Raw genomic sequence first — 17,470 nt, 5'->3', positions numbered from 1 at the left:
ATTCTTCTATATGTCAAGCATCTAATTGCTCTTGTACCAGCTGTTCTAAAGCCTGTAACTTTTCCTCAGCTAAAGGCCATTGCTTTGCCCATATTGGTTTCTCAGTCAACCATTTTAGAGGCAAGGCTGTTGGTATCTCTGAAGGGACATCAATTGCTTTGGGTTCTTGTACAGCCCGAATGGCCGGTTTCCACCATCTGTAATATCTTTTAATATTGTTCTCAGAAATATAGGCTCTAGAAGCATGTTAATTTGGGTATTCCATTGCTGTAATAGGTCACGGCCCCATAAATTCACTGCAATATTGGCTACATATGGCCTTAGTTTTCCTTATTTGTCCTTCTAGCCCTATGCATTCAACCCATCTCGTTTTGCCTTACTCAAGAAAGGGTTCCAATTCCCAGGAACTGAACATTTACATCCTGAAGAGGCCAATACGGATGCCAAGATTCTTGAGTAATGATACTTACATCCACACCTGTGTCCAACAGGCCAGTAATAAAAATGCCATTTACACACACTCTTAGTTTTGGTCTTTGATCACTTATAGAAGTTTGCCAAAATACATGCAACTCATCCTTCAGGCCATTATTGCTTGTAACTGTAGGCATGGGGCTTCTTAATTGTCCTGGCGAGACACGTTCTCTGCAGTAACCAGAAATGTCTGAATCACATTTGCCATGGGGGCCTGCAAGGCACCCCTCTCAGGTTTCCTGTGTGTAACAGGTTGCCTTGTCTATCTCTTGTTGACCTGCACTCATTCGTACAATGCCTACCTTTCCCACATCTCCTACATAAACCTGAAGGCTGAGTCCTTCTGTTTCTGTTATTTCTAGAAGATGCATTATCAGTATTTCTGGAAATCTGTTGTCTACAATTCATTTTCATATGATCCATTTTGCCACAATTAAAACATTTGGTATTCTGGTGTCTCCTTTTACCATTGGAAATTGCTTCTTCTACCCATATTTCAGTGCCATAGTCAAATGTATCAACATTCAGTGTATGCAAGATCCATTCATCCAAGGGCACTGATCTGATCTTTAAAGGCCCCAAGATACTTTTGCACTCCACATTTGCATTTTCATAAGCCAAAGACTCAATTATTATATGCCTTGCTTCTGGGTCAGATATCCCTATTTGTACAGCTTTAGTTAGTCTTTGTAAAAAGTCACTAACGGGTGCTCTCTGGCCCTGATTAAGTCTGATACTTGATTCCATTCTCTGTCCTGGGTCTTGAACCCTGTCCCAAGTCTTTAAGGCTGCTGTAGTACATATGGATAGGGTGTGTTCATCATAATTGGCTTGTTCCAGAGGGTCAGAAAAGAGCCCTTCATCTAGAATTTGATCTAGGGAAATCTCAATTCCCTTGGCTCATTCCTGCTGTTCTAAAAGTCTAGCCTCTCCCCTCTTCTGGCCTGCAGACATACACACAGACAGAATATTGTATACATAATAAATAAATAAATAAATATGAAAAGTCTAGCCTCTTGCCTGAATAAGCATTTCCAATTCAATTGCAGTCCGCTCTCTAGGATGGCTGAAACCAATTGAACCCAATCGTGTGGAGTGACCTTGTTGCTTCAAGACCATGTATTTAGCATCTCTTTAATGAAGGAGTGTAGCCCAAAACTCATAACAGCCTTTTTAATTTCTTTCAGATCATTCATACGGACGGGTTCCCCTGTATGTTCCTTGACGACCCTAGGGTTTCTGGAACCAATCACCTTCTCTGTTGTTATTACTGGAAAGGCAGGTAGAGCTTTAGGTAGAGCTTTGTGGGAATTATCCCAGAGAGTTTTACTCACTGATGGAGTTAAAATTTGCCTTTCCACTGTTTGCTCCTGTTCATCAGAATTTAGAATTTCCTCAATCTTTTCAAATCTGTTTACCATTGCCTTCTGCAAGGCCTGAATCTCCTGTCCAGAATTATGCTCCAAAGCCTTCATTGAAGATTCTAAGGTATGAAGTTTGTCCATTAGAGATAATATCTCATCTTTGGATAAAATTTTCATGGCATGAATTGTGCCTTCTTGTATTGATAATCTGTCAGCCAATCTGTCATATCCTTTAGACAAAATCTGATTGTCACATTCAGCAGTTTTAATTCTCTCAATTAATATTTCAGATCCTACAGATAGGGACTGAAGTTTACGGTCCAGATCAGCTGTTCCCTCCTCCATAGTAGTGAATCTTTCCTTAATATCAGACTGTACCTTTTCTAAATTTTGCTCAGTTGACAGTCATGTTAGACAAAGGTCTATTCTCTTCCTTGAGAACATCAACCTCTTTCTTTTTTTTTTTTTCAACCTCTTTCTTGAGGAGGTTGTTGTCAGTCTGAATGATTTTTAATCATTCAACCTCTGCCCTAAGAATCCTGGACTCATCTTGTAAGAACTTTATCATTTTTCTATTACCAAACCATATAGTACCAAGAAACATGACCAACCCCAGAATTAACCATAGATGTGGGGTGTCAGACACCTACCTCTTGTAAAATCTCCCACATAGTGTAGTCCAAAAAGCAGTGGAAACCTTGAACGGTGACGTTTTCAGACATTTTTCTTATTTATTTTGTGATAATTTTTTTTTACCTGTAATGACCATTGCCTGCCAGTAGGTAATGGGGTGCACCTGAGTGTCTGGGAAGTCAGAGCTGGTGAGCAGACCAGCAGAGAAGGTAGCTTTATGCCTGGCAATTGGGCCAGGTGATCGTCCGGCGAAAGCATGGTGCAGTTGAAAGGGTACTGTGTGCGTGAGCCTCGAGCCGCAGCTGAGGCTCGGGCAGTTAGGGAGACCCCAGCGCCATGGCCACTCTCAGAGGCGGGGGCGGATATCCAAAAAAAAAAGGTCATACGTTTGGGCGCCATATTATGGCGTAAATGAACGGCAGACAGAATTTATTATAAAATATTCAGCTTTAATAAGTGGAGGACTTACATAACTGAGGTTCCAGCAGATAGCAGGAAAACAGAAGTTGCAGCGGGAGCACATCTGCAATCTTTATAAGTATATAACAACTTCAGGGGATCCCGCCCTTCAAGCAAGGTGATTGGCTGGGCTTCTCCTACAAACTTCATGTTTAGAATATGTGTCAGCTGTTTTTTAGCTATAGAAAATAAACACTCCTAAATTGCAACATTTTTACCAAGAGGAAAATGGATTTGTTTTTAGTTAATCAGGACTATCCTGTAGATCTGAAAACCATAGAAAGCTGACATGGAGACTCACAAATATAAAGGAATACTGACTTTTACCTGGATAATTCTTTTAAAAAGATAAAAAATGTATTACATAAGAGCCATAAATAGTGAAATCTGTTTATATTAAAAAATAGGCGAAGCTTTGTCTGGACATTATTTCCTTGCAAGAGCAGTACATATTCTTTGTAAACAACTACCTAATTTACAATTTCATTCCCTTGACACTTAGGTAGAAATGATAGCGAGAAGAAAACATGTAAGAATGAACTTTGAAATAATTTGTACTGCTAAGGTGGTATCAGTGAGGTTAAGCAGATTTGGGTAAAGCAGTTTCTAGAATCCCAGACTAGTCTGGGTAGTTAGCTCATTTGGTGAAACACCAGGGATGTGCCTGCTCAATCCAGCTTCTCTTTTGGCCTAGCAGCTTTCTCTGGGGAACCAACAAGGCTAATCTTAACCCCAATCAGTCTTAAAAGAAAAATCAGGCAAGAGTCCTGGGGTTATCACATTCTAGTCTTACCACTAAAAAAGAACAATAATGTGTGTGTCCATAGATGTGAGCCGGCCATCTCATCTTCACATGTGGGCAACACAACTAGAATTTGAATTTCAAATAACCCAACATGCCTCACTGTCAATAAAAGATAATATCTTAGTGCATGAATACATCTTTTAAATGTGGCATGTTGGATCTTCTAGGTACAGCAATGAAATATTGACAAGTGTGCACTATTACCATAGATGATAAATCTCGAAAACAAGCAAATCCGAGATTTTTCCAAAAGCACACCCATCTGTACCAACTGAAATCCCTACTTTAAAATTGGTTTAGAAGTCTCTTTCCTCCACCTTCTGTTTTTGAGGAGCAGATTGTAAAAACATCCATTTAACTTGTGCTAAGTGTTTTTTTTTTTTTTTTAAACGAAAGACTGCTCTGCCAAATTTGTGGATCTTCAGCTTCATCTATTCGAGTTGAATACTGGGTCCAGCTGCTGTGCTGTCATTGTAGGAAACCAGTTCAAGCCTATATCACTGTCATCATGAAAATGGTCCATTCTCCAGAGCAGTGCTCTTACCTTCTATCACTTCCTGCCTAAATCCAAGTTAAAATTCATGGTTTCCATTGGGTTTTAGGACAGTTTCATTCTATATGGTCCTTTCCTTTCCATGTCACAGTAGCTGTTCTCAAATACATTAAATATACATATGTTCTGCTCTCATCACCCACACACTTACAAAAGCAGCTTCACACTTTGTTTGATGTCTTTGTTTTACTATCACAGCTCACAAAAGCAGTTCTCATTTCTAAGCACAATACTTTATAATTTTGAGTGCATTAATCCAACAGTGCATTGGAAAAGTACTGAGCCTCTACAAAATAGCTTTATGTTTTGAAAAGAACAAATGCGAATTTTTACTTACACAAGCATAGGCTTTTTAATATTTCCACAAGATAAATATCTCAGTGAAACTCTATTTTCACTCTATTGTGTGCCACAGTGATGGGCTTAGGACTGTTAATACACTTAAGAGATCTTAACTGTTTAGTGTTATTTACACTGGTATGTCCATCATCCTCTAATCTGGAAGGTGAACAAACAATACTCAGAATGTGACTGAATTTGCGTTAATAACTGGGAATGGTATAGTTTTAATTAATCACTTACTAAACACATAATGAAACTTAGTCTTGAGTGGGAATTTTCTTCACGTCCCTCTTATGGCTTGAAAAACCTAAAAAGAGCTCAGCGTGGTAAAGGAGCCCCTGCTAAGGCAGATCTTATGGTAACAAAGGGAAAATGACAAGTGTACATGGGTAAATTATTGGTAACAGGTTAGCAATTATCTGGTATTGAAATTAAACACTGAAGTCCTAAAACTTTGCTTCTGAAATATTCTTTCTATCCTCAAAGAGAAACTAGAGAAAAGGCACGATTCCCTAGGAAAGCAATGACTCGATTCAGGTTGTGACTTTATATTTAAGCACTGCTCAAAAACATGGAGATAAAGCAAGCGATTTCTGTTTGCCCGTCACTATTCCAGCTGCATAGCTTTGAGAGAGTTCTGTTCTCATTACACCACCCTTTCTCTGTTCCTGGAAGATAAGACAGCCCTGCGACAAATGGGACAGGTGTTATTCTCTGATAACCAGCGGTCGATGCAGTGGACGTGGTACTCATGGGAGCAAGGTAGCTTATGAAGTTTGTCACCTTCCGTATATTCAGTAATGCAAATACTACATGTCTTCAATGCATCATTTTCACCAAAACTTCTCATTGCCAAGTTATTAATCTGTTTTTTGGTGAGTCCTCTAGGTTGGTGGTTGTCGTTATAGGGGTCAAGTCGGGCTCCTTCATTACCTCCTTCAAACATGTTTGATCTACTTTCTGCACTTTCACCATTGGAGCTGGAGCCAGAAGCAGAGCTGTTCCCACCAGAGCTCCCTCTTCCCCTCAATGGAAGCTCACCAAAACGTATTGTTCTCTGCCTTAACGTGGTTTGAATTGGAGCAGATGTAGTTTCCCTTGATCCAGGATTGAAGATTGTAAGAGTGGAAAACCCGTCAGTACTCACATAGGTTCTCCCACCTGCATGTTCAGAAAGTGTAAAGGTGCGTATAAAACCTCCACGTTCACTTTCATAAGTGACCGGGTTGTTTGGGGTCTGAGACCTTGACCGAGTTCTGCTAGCAATGCTATCTCTCTGCTGGTATTCTCCCAGCAGAACTCTTGTTCTGACTTGAAGGTCTATGATTGGAGGTCTTTGACCAGATCCTGCTGCTTCACCAATGGTACCCGTGTCTGAAGAACTTGTCCCCTGAGTGGCAGAATTTCGTGACCCAGAAGCCGCAAAAAGACCTCTACCTAGCAACTCAGGTCCAGTTATCTGCTGTCTCAAAGTCCCATGGCGAGGGGCTCTAGAACTTCCCTCGATCTCGTTTACCAAAGGGTGCTCAAAAGTCTGAGGTGAGATGCTATGATGAGATCTTCGTGGAATTTCATTTCCTGGGTACAGAGACCTACTTCTTTCATCTCTGACTCTGGTTCTTCCCTGGTGTTCTGGTTTCGGGCTTCTTGCCCTCCTCCGACCTCTGGTGGATGGCACTTCTGTTAATGCTGCAGCAGAACTGCGTTCTGACCGAGGTGGTCTGGCAGATGATGTCTCAGGGGCTGAACTTTCCATTTGCCTTTGGCTGCTGCTGTCCATGTTTTCTACACTAAGACATGTAGCAGATGGTTCATTTTCATTCTCTGGGCTTTGGCTTACATTATGATGGTTAACATTTGTCTCTAAACTGAATCTGAATTCACCACTGTTTGGATTAGTTTGGCTCACTGCCCCAAAGGACTGATTTCCTCTCTGACCATTTCTTGTTGTATTGGCAGTCTGTCTGCCAGAGTTAGGCCAATCTATTATGGAGTCACCATTGGACACGTCATCTGAAGAGTCTCAGCGTCTATTTTCTTCTGAGCTCTGCTGTGGCGGCTTCCCCGCTTTAATTTGCTGTAAAATTTGTATAGTAAATATGGCAATTCTACCAAAAGCAGTCTATAGATTCAATGCAATCCCCATCAAAATCCCAACTAAATTCTTCACAGAACTTGAGAGAACAATAATCAACTTTATATGGAAAAACAAAATACCCAGGATAGCCAAAACAATCCTATACAATAAAGGAACATCCGGACACATTACCATCCCTGACTCCTAACTCTATTACAGACCTAGAGTAATGAAAACAGCTTGGTATTGGCATAAAAACAGAGATATTGACCAATGGAATTGAAGACCCAGATATTAATCCACAAACCTATGAACACCTGATTTTCGACAAAGGAGCAAAAATTATACAATGGAAGAAAGAAAGCATCTTTAACAAATGGTGCTGACATAACTGGATGTCAACCTATAGAAGAATGAAAATAGATCCATATCTATCACCATGCACAAAACTCAAGTCCTAATTGTGTAAAGACCTCAATATTAATCTGACCACACTGAACCTGATAGAAGAGAAAGTGAGAAGTAGTCTGCAACATATGGGCACAGGAGACCATTTCCTACGCAGAACCCCAGTAGCACAGACAATAAGAGCAACAATGAATAAATGGGACCTCCTGAAACTGAGAAGCTTCTGTAATGTAAAGGAAACTGTCATTAAGACAAAAAGGCAGCCTACTGAATGGGAGAAGATCTTCACCAACTCCACATCAGACAAAGGTCTGATCTCCAAAGTCTAAAATGAACTCAAGAAACTACACATAAAAACTCCAATTAACTTAAAAACTGTAGTACTGAACTGAAGAGAGAATTCTCAACACAAGAAGTTCAAACGCCCAAAAGACACTTAAGGTCATGCTCAACCTTCTTAGCGATCAGGGAAATGCAAATCCAAACAACTTTGAGATACCATCTTATACCCATCAGAATAGCTACAATCAAAAACACCAATGATAGCCTATGCTGGAGAGGTTGTGGAATAATGGGAACACTCATCTATTGTTGGTGGGAATGCAAACTTGTGCAATCACTTTAGAAATCCGTGTGGCAGTTTCTCAGGAAACTGGGAGTCAACCTACCTCAGGATCCAAAAATTCCACTCTTGGGAATATACCCAAGAGATGCCCAATCGTACTACAACAGCATTTTTTTATCTATATTCATAGCATCTCTATTTGTAATAGCCAGAACCTGGAAACAGCCTAGGTGCCCCTCAATAGAAGAATGGATAAAGAAGGTGTGGCAATATACACTTTAGAGTTCTACTCAGCAGTAAAATCAATGACATCTTGAATTTTGCATGCAAATGGATGGAAATAGAAAACACTTTACTGAGTGATATAATCCAGAACCAAAAAGATGAATATGGTATGTTTTCACTCATAAGTAAATTCTAGCCATAAACAAAGGACATTGAGCCTATAATTCATGATCCTAGAGAAGTTAAATAAGAAGGTGAACCCCAAGAAAAAACATATGTTTATCCTCCTGGATACTGAAAGTAGAGAAGATCACTGGGCAAAAGTTCGGAGCCCGAGGGTGGGGGTGGGTTGTGGGGAAGTGGGGATAGGGAGAGAGAAGGGAGAATCGGAGGATTGAGGGGAGCTTGGGGGGATGGGATGGTTGAGATGGATGAATGGTGCATATAGGAACAAGGAACAAGGTATCTTAACTAAGGGAACCATTTTAGGGTTGGAAAGAAACTTGGCTCTAGAGGGGATTCCATGTGTCCACGGGGATGTCCCCAGCTAGGTCCTTGGGTAACAGAGGAAAGGGTTCCTATATTGGCCTTCTCCCATAGCTACACTGATGAATATCTTGCATATCACCATAGAACCTTCATCTGGTGATGAATGGAGATAGAGACAGAGACTCACATTGGAGCACTGGACTGAGCTCCCAAGGCCCAGGTGAAGAGCCGAAGGAGGGAGAACATGAACTAGGAAATCAGGACTGCGAGGGGTGCATCCACCCACAGAGACAGTGGGACTGATCTAATGGGAACGCACCAAGGCCAGCTGGACTGGGACTGATGGAGCATGTGATCAAACTGGACTCTAAATGTGGCTGACAATGAGGGATGACTGAGAAGCCAAGGACAGTGGCACTGAGTTTTGATTCTACTGCATGGTCTGGCTTTGTGGGAGACTAGTCTGTTTGGATGCTCCCCTTCCTAGATAGACCTGGATAGAGGGGGGAGGTCCTTGAACTTCCCACAGGACAGGGAATCCTGACTGATGTTAGGACTGGAGAGAGAGGGGGAGGGGTGAGGAAGGGGGAGGGAAATGGGAGGAGGGGGAGGATGTGGAAATTTTTAACAAAAAAAAATCTTGAGAACATTAGGGGCAAAGGATCATGATTATTCAGGTGGGCAGCATTTTTATTAGAATAAATTACTTGAAAATAAAAACAAAATTGAAAAGCAGTTAAGAGCTACTTCTTTCATCCAGGATATGAGAATTACCACTGAACCCATTGTGTTACCGAACTGGTCTTTCAAGTTTATAGGTGTCATAACTGTGTTGGACTGTTAGTTGCTTCCCTCTAAGGAAGATTATGCTTTCATAGCATTTTTAAATCATATTTATCCTTGCTTGATTTGATTTTTTATAAACGTTAACAAATAAATACAACATGTAAATGAGTTCCAGATGCAACATCTCTCTTTAACCCTGCTCAGCTTTAACTAACTAGGAAGTCCAGATTCACCTCTTTTTTTTGGAGGGGGGCTAGGTCATTTTAACAGCTTTATTAAGCTACAGTTGTCATCCAGTAAATTGCACATAGTTAAAGTTTGTACAGTAATTTTGACATGGGGTTATGTAAAGATGGGGTTACCCAAAGATGATAAATATAGCTAAGTGCTGGGTGTATAGCTTAATAATAAAGCATGCACTGTACAAGGCTCTGGAGTTATCTGCTCCACAACACAAGAAACAGATTCACCTCTTTCTTCTCTCCCATTCCCTTTTTTTCTCTCATCCCCATTCTATTTCTTGTGTTTTCTTTGACTCATTCTTGTTTTCATATTATCACTGATTTCAGTGGATGTTAACTTTTATATAGAGCAAAGTGATGGAGTCAGGTAAAATCAAGAAGCAAATTCTTTTTTTACTACCAGGTTAATTTCCATAGCAGTATAGTCATATAAAATTTAAGAGTAAATGAGTAGACTAGTATTTACTGTGACTAGGACATTACTAAGTTGTCTTGGCTGATTCTGTTCTACAATTGTTTCTTCTCTTTTCATAATAATAGTTTGAGTTAGAAGAATAATTCTTTAGTATCAATAAAAATGTTTCAGGATGACATTTAAAGGATTTTCAACAGACATTCTTGCAAAAATTTAAACATCAAATGTAAGTTGTTTAGTAAAACTGTAATACAGGCATATATGTAATTCTATTCCTAGATGCATCTAATAAAATGTTAGCATATTAAGAAATTCAAAATTAATACAAATTTTACACAAATTTGTAAAATTTTAAATTTTTAAAATTTCCATAATAGAAATTTTATATAAATTTGTTCTGTGATTTCATAAGTAAATTTCACTTAGATTTTAATAAAACGTTTGTCACATTTAGATACATCTTATAATTCTGTTATGTTCTTTACCTGGGATATGCTACAATTGTTGTCAGCATCATGTTAAATTCATTCAGATTTTGCCTTTTCTGGTGTCTTGGGGTTGCCTGCATTCCTATGATGGTTCCTTTCACCTTTTGAATGTTCAGGGAAAAAAAAAAACCTACCTTTCTTTATGAATTCTTTTCCTAGTTTAGTCCTCCTGTGACTCGAATGTCTTCCTAAATTTCCCTGTTTTAAAGGGACCTGTGATGATGCTGATGCCACTCAAATGACCCCAGGACAATTTACATTCAAAAAATGCAATATGAATATGCTGACAAATTCAGTTTTCTGTGTTCGAAAACTGAATGTGTAAGATTTTGGTATTAAAAGAGTTTAAATTGCTTCTTTTATGTTTTTGGTATTGTAATTCCATTCCCTTTCCTTTTTTCTCTTTCAAATCCTCCCATATATTACTCTCTCTTTCTCATATATATATGTATGTATGTATATATATATAGAGAGAGACATAAACACATATATTATTTCTAAAAGGAACATGCTCACATAATGTCACTTATATGCCTAATACAATGATACCTAAGGCCCAAGAACTAGAGGGGAAGAGGGGGTAGAAAGATTGTAAGAGTCTAAGGGTCAAGGGGATTCTAAAATTCTAGGGATATTAGAAACACTTCTAAGTTGTCACCAACATGATAGTCTAAAGATGAGCTGAACAAAGCAATCAATAGCCAGGGAAACTCTATGAGTCCTAATCTCTACACAAATAAAAACTTCAGGAAATAAGCAACTGAGGAATACTGACAGTGGGAGAAATAGTCTTCCTTAGACTTTTTTTTGGTATGGTCATTGTGCTTATCTCACAAGTTATGTCTTCCATCTTCAAATATTGCCATAATTTCTTATATTTAACTCTGAGCAAGAAGTCGACTTTCTACTAATGTCAATGAAGTGCAAAAATTGAACCGTAAGTAAATAGCAGATGTGAAGAATTTAAGTGCAGTACTAAAATAATATGTGTCCAGCCTTTTCAGTTTAAGAAATAGAATGCTTTGACTCTGTGTGATGGCACAGGCTAGATGAGGAAGGAAAATTGTCAAGACTTACAGTTCACCTGAAATCACAGTAACATTTAATCTTCAAAACATAAACAGAAAACAAAATAAAAATAAATATTATACTGTAAGGATAATTAAAGCTTATTATATAGCTATGCCAAATCGTGTACCTCTAAGCTATTCATAGTTACAAACAATTATGTGGTAAATTAAGTAGTACATATATCATTTTTATTTTACTTTTAGTGCATGCATATACAAATATTAAAGTCTTTTAATTTGTTCATTTTTATTCATTTATCCATGGCAATTTACTTTAAATAGCAAGATTTTCTGGACTTATTCATAATGATATTCATAGACATGTTCAACTTACTTTGTGGTTGTATGTTTTATATGTGAAGGTATTACAACTTGTTTAACTGTTGTAACTTATTGTTGTTCTTACACTTATTCATTTTTGACATTTTCTTATTCCCTTACTGACATGAACAAAATGTGTATGTGCTTTCTCTGATGTTAAAAATAAAGATTCCTTAAAGACAAAAAAGTATGAAATTCTTAAATGAGATATGAAAATTCATTTTATTCGGAAATAAATATGTGGTGTTTAACAAAGAAGAGTTGAATTTTCTGAAACTGTCTTCTAATGACAAACAAACAGTAGTTTACACTTATTACCTCGCCTGCTGTTCATCTTGCTCTGATGAAGCACTGTCATCACAGATATCAATCGCGAGGTTTTCTACTACACTGAAGAGAAAGAAAATACAAAATAAGTTGTCTATGGAATTTCTAGGCATCCTAGACAGGAAACATACTTTTAAATCCAGCATGTGTGTACAAGTGAGATTAAAACAGGTATATACCTGGGGATATTTTAGTTAGGCGTTTGTACAAGCCTTCCGGGATTAAAGTAATTTCAAATCTTTCCAGGAGACAAGCTGGAAGTGAGGATGGGTTAAGCTAAAAGTCCTGAAGTTAGAAGATCAAGGGGGAACCTAAAGTCAACAAACCAGTTTTGGATACATAGAAATACCCGTTTTCAGAGTTGGAAACATCCTGCAATCTGAAGCAATGATCCTGGGTCTGAACTGCCCTTATGCATCACCTGCCAAGAGATCAGTCAAACTGTCCCCTGGGGTACGTGCAGCCTTTCACAAAACCCTCTGATTGTACCTAGCCTTTGGGGAACACTGGGCTTCAAGTCATCATCAAATTGAGAATCGGGAGAATCCCTCGGGCACTTTGGAGTTTTGCTTGTAGACTTCTTCTCCTTGGGTGGCATGTCTATTGTGCCCCGGTTTTTGTCCCAACTCTTAAACCTTGTGATTGCAACGACATACAAAATTCCCAGTAATTAAATGAGAGTCACAGAAACAAGTACCAGGGTCCATGGGAAGAGAGACAGGGCATCGTCTCTCTGTGCTGGAGCAGGGAGGTTCATGGAAGATTACAATAGTGTGGTACCCTATCTTGTCTCTTCTCCACTGATGAATGTGAAGCTGACTCTGTCCTGCACACCTCCACTTCTACCGCTTCTGCTGGGTTCCTGCGTTTGGAAGGGAGTGGGGGCAGGCAAAATTGTAGCCTGGAGACCTATCTCTGGCCAGCCCTGGCCTAGTTGTTTGTTTGGTGGCCATATTGGAGTGTGGTGCACTGGATTTCCTTTATTTTTGTTTTAGAAAGGACAGAGGGAGTGCACCCATGCCCTGTGACAGTTGGCATTCTCGGTGTACTGCTGCCATCAAGCAGAATTGTTTTTCTGATCCCGCCAGCAGCTCCCCAGTGCTTCTGCTGACATGGCTGAGGGCTGGCTAAAGAGTAGCTCCCATAGTGCCCCCACTGTGCCTCAGTCAGTCTCCTGCAGTCTCTGTGACCCATGAGCGGTGTGGGAGCAACCGGACCCAGGGGAACTGCGTGCCCACCACAGCCCTTGGTTTGCTGGGCAAGGGAAGCACAGCCTCTCAGGTCCTGAAGTCACCATGTCTGGCAAGGTTAGAGAACCTCCCTGCAGGGGATTCTGCATCCTGGGTTGCCTCTGGGTTCCTTTGGAGACCTTGTGGAGCCTGGCAGCCCACATCATGTGCACAAGCCCTCCCAGGGAACCTCTAGCTTTTGGCACAGTCTCCCCAGCAGAACACACAACTCCTTCCCTGAAACCGCACACAGTGCCCAGCATCTCTGGCCAGGTGCTCAGGGTCTCAGGGCCAGGTAACCATTATGGCAAAATGTCTGTCATCCACATAACTTCCTCCCTGTCATCCTCTCTCCTCTCTTTCTGCAGGGCCCTCCTTTCTTTCCTTTGCTTTCTCTGAGAAATGGCTTTCTCCTTGAGCCATGCTGTGCTTGCAATTCAGGGACCTGTACCTGCCACTGATCCACAGCTACATCCCCAGAACCCTACAAGGGGTCTGACAGAAGGCACCTGCCACCAACATCATCATGTACCTCCTTCTTGTGCGTACCTAGTGGGCACCAAGCTCAATGCGGTGTGGTGGCTTAGGGCGAATCCAAATAGAAGTAGCCAGATCATGATGTGGATTGTAGGGTTCCCAAATTGACCAGGCAGGCCTCTGGGTACCATCCAGCCCAGGTTTCACTGCCCTTGCCCTCCAAGACAACCCCCCTCTCTTTGATAAGGGGCACCCATGCAGGTGGCATATACCTGCCTTCTGCTGTCTAGGCTACCCTACATAATACCCAGGGAGAAGTCACAGGGTCAAGGATCCAAAAGCCCCTTCTCCTGCTCTGCACTGTCTAGGCATCATCTCAGCTACAAGAATATGATGGGGGAGAGTCTTCTGTTTTGTATTAATTTCATTGGTTAAATACAGACACTGCCTTGGCCCTAATAGGATAGAAAATTAGGTAGGCGAAGTTAGACAGAACAGAATGCTGGGAGAAAGAAGCCGAGTCAGGCAGTCGCCATGATTCTCCCACTCAAGACAGATGCAGGTTAAGATCATTCCCGGTAAGCCAGCTCGTGGTGCTACACAGAATATTACAAATGAGTTAGATCAATATGTAAGAGCTAGACAATAAGAGGTTAAAACTAATGGGCCAAGCAGTATTTAAAAGAATACAATTTCTGTGTAATTATTTCGAGTAAAGCTAGCCAGGTGGCAGGAAGCAGTCCACAGCTCCACACAATAAGAATACTCAGAGAAGGCTATGAAATTAACAGAGGGTGAGACCTAGCCTCCTTGAACTTTAAACTCGTGTGTGTGTGTGTGTGTGTGTGTGTGTGTGTGTTTGGTTTGGTTTATACTTTATCCCTGGCTTGGAGACAAGTCCTGGGAGAGACCATAAGAAGTTCCTCAGAGGTATGTAACAGTTCTGTTGGTCAGCTCAGGGTTAAAGGCGTATGGCACGTTGGCACATAGGTGAAGACTTTTAAGGCTCCATCCTTCAGTTCCAGCTCATGTGGTCATAAGCATGGAGTGGCCCAGTACATGGTGCATGTTTGTGGGGTGGCCGGTATCTTTACATGCAGCTTGATGGATGAGAGAATTTTGTAGGAATCATATGGAAGTGGCAGTACCCTCGTTCTGATTGGCCTGATTGGCATTTCTAGGAACTCAGAGCCCACCGCCCAACACAGACACCCCTCAATATATCCTGACAGACACACACACAGGATAACTTAAGCTAGACAATCCCTCAAAGACATGCACATAGGCTCCTTTTATTTATTATAGGTCCTGTTGGCAATCCACATAAAACATCACATCATATAAATTAAAATTATCAAAGAAATGTCAGATCTGGACTAGATGATACATAGATTAGATTTAACTCATACTTAGAGAATATTTTAGTAAATTAGAATGGCATACACATTCTTCTTGGCACCCTATGGAATCTCTTCTAAAATATACCACATGTGTTGGTTTTCTCTGCAACTTAAATCTTAACAAATGAAAAACAATAAATACAGTTTGAAGAAATAAAAATAGAAGTCAAAAAAGCACAGAAACTATACAAATATGCAGATGATGAACATACACATACTTTATGAGGCTTAAAAGTTAGCATACAAAGTGAGATTCATTATGACATTTTTATTCACTCCCTTTTATTATTTATTTTTATGTGTATGGGTATTTTGCCTGCACATATGTCTGTGCATCACATACATGCCTGGTGCCTGCAGAAGTCAGAAGAGGGTATCATATCCCATTAGGACTGGAGTTACAGATAATTGTGAGCCAACATGTGGATCTGGAAATCAAACCCAGGTCCTCTGGAAGAGCAGCCAGTTCCCTTAACTGCTAAGCCATCTCTCCACTCTTCCCTTTTCCATGTTGGTCTTCCTTTTGTAGTGACATCCCAGATCCCATGACTCCCTCCTACTGGTTCATTGCTTACCTCAATAGTCATCCTGTGCTGGTGTGAGTGAGTGACATGTCTCCTACAGACTCAGGCATTTCAATACTTGGTCCCTAGTTTTTGGCTGTTTGGGGGTGTTTTAGGAGGCATGACCTTCCTAAAGGAAGTATGTCCCTAGGGGTATGTTGTTTTGAAAGCTGAAAGACTCACACCATTTCAAGTTCACTCTCTCAGTCTCTTACTTATGGTTTGAGATATGAGCTCTCAGCTCCTATTCCAGGTATCATGCTTGCTGATTGCTGCCATACTTTTCCACCTTGATGGACTCATTTCCCTCTGGAACCATAAGACAAATAACTTTTTCATTCCACAAGTGCCTTGGTTAATGTGTTTTATCTCAGTAATAACACAGTAACTAGTAAACACCCCTTTATGTCTTATGTATTCTATTACACTTCTTAATTTTACCCCTGTAAATCTCTTTTCTCCTCTCATGCTTCATTTTCTAGTTTTATGTCCTTTACCATATAACCACACATATGTATACTAATATATAAAAATTAAGTCTCAATTCCACATATGAGAAAAAAAACTCTGATAATTCTCTCTTTCCAAATCTGTACTTCTTCACCTAACATAAGAACCTGCAATTCTGTTTCCCTCCAAATGCCATGATTTCAACAATCTTTTCAGTAGAATAAAATTCCATTGGGATATATATATATTATTTTATCTATTCATCTTATAATGGAAAGGAATGGTTCCATTTAACTTTTATGAATATTATGGCAATAAACATGAATTGCAAGTATGTCAGATGTAAGACTTAGGGTCTTTTGAGTATTCGTCTAGAAGTATTTTAGTTAGGTTTTATAATACTTCTTTTTTTATTTTTGAAAACCTATGTGCTGATTTATACAGTTGGCACCAGTTTACATTCCACCGGGTATACAAACAGGAAAGGAAGAAGCCAAATTTTCCTTATTTTTAGATAATATAATCTATCCCTTAAAGTCTTCAGTAGAAAACTCACATACAGACACTTTCAGCAAAGTAGCAGGATACAAAATCAACATAAACATCAGAAGATTTTCCATATAACATGCTAAGAAAGAAATAAAGGAAATAAAATCAATTTTTAATAGCATTAAAAATAATAGGTGCTAAGAGATAGTTCAGTGTATAAAGCACTTGCCACACATATGAACAAGAGTTCAAATCTGCAGTACCCAAAATGGTAAGTGTGGCTGCTCATCTGTACTTTAGAGACCAGAAATCACAAGGGACCTGCTAACTAGCTAGACAAGCCAAATCATGTTTGTTTCAGTAAAAAAATAATGTGTAGAGTCTTCAATGACAACCAAAATCAACATGGGGTCTCTACATGTGCATACACACATACAAACATGTACCCATTCACATGTGCATCTACATATATAAAAACACACTACAAATTCATGCCAATAACACACAAATGCAGGTATGCTCATGTGCAGGTACACACACGCATACACGGACACACACACACACACACACACACACACACACAAGGTGGGGTTAGAGGAACATAAGTAGCCAGGGTAAATGAAAGCAGGCTACCTCAGATGGTGTCTTCTTTTTCCCAAAGAGATCCTGCCAGGAGAAATAGCATGAAGGCCCACAGGTGTGCTCTAACTGAGAAAAAGTGGCTTGTGTGAGAAAGATCCCATGCAACAAGCTCAGGTAGAGGGTTTTTTATTTTTATTTTTTTTCCTTTTTTAAAAATTTTTATTTATTTATTTATTT

The 17,470-nt window shown here is 39.8% G+C and overlaps 2 protein-coding genes across 2 annotated transcripts in view; both read right to left on the bottom strand.

Annotated features, from left to right (window-relative positions):
• Slc25a14 (solute carrier family 25 member 14) overlaps window positions 1–17,470 on the bottom strand; it is a 124,011-nt gene that overhangs the window by 49,553 nt on the left and 56,988 nt on the right. The window contains 1 exon segment of the mRNA XM_050128369.1: window positions 12,035–12,106. The gene's annotated coding sequence lies outside the window, so the exon portion shown is untranslated.
• LOC126492185 (E3 ubiquitin-protein ligase RLIM-like) lies at window positions 2,885–13,237 on the bottom strand. Its single transcript, XM_050128365.1, is given in 3 exon segments — window positions 2,885–6,738; window positions 12,035–12,106; window positions 13,059–13,237. Coding segments are annotated over 3 exon segments (1,713 nt in total). The 3' UTR covers window positions 2,885–5,276.

This window comes from Alexandromys fortis, unplaced genomic scaffold (genome assembly GCF_014885135.2).
Source record: "Alexandromys fortis isolate MF-2015 unplaced genomic scaffold, M_Fortis_MF-2015_v1.1 scaffold_288, whole genome shotgun sequence".
Taxonomy (NCBI): Eukaryota; Metazoa; Chordata; class Mammalia; order Rodentia; family Cricetidae; genus Alexandromys; species Alexandromys fortis.
This window is presented reverse-complemented; position numbering and strand designations above follow the sequence as displayed.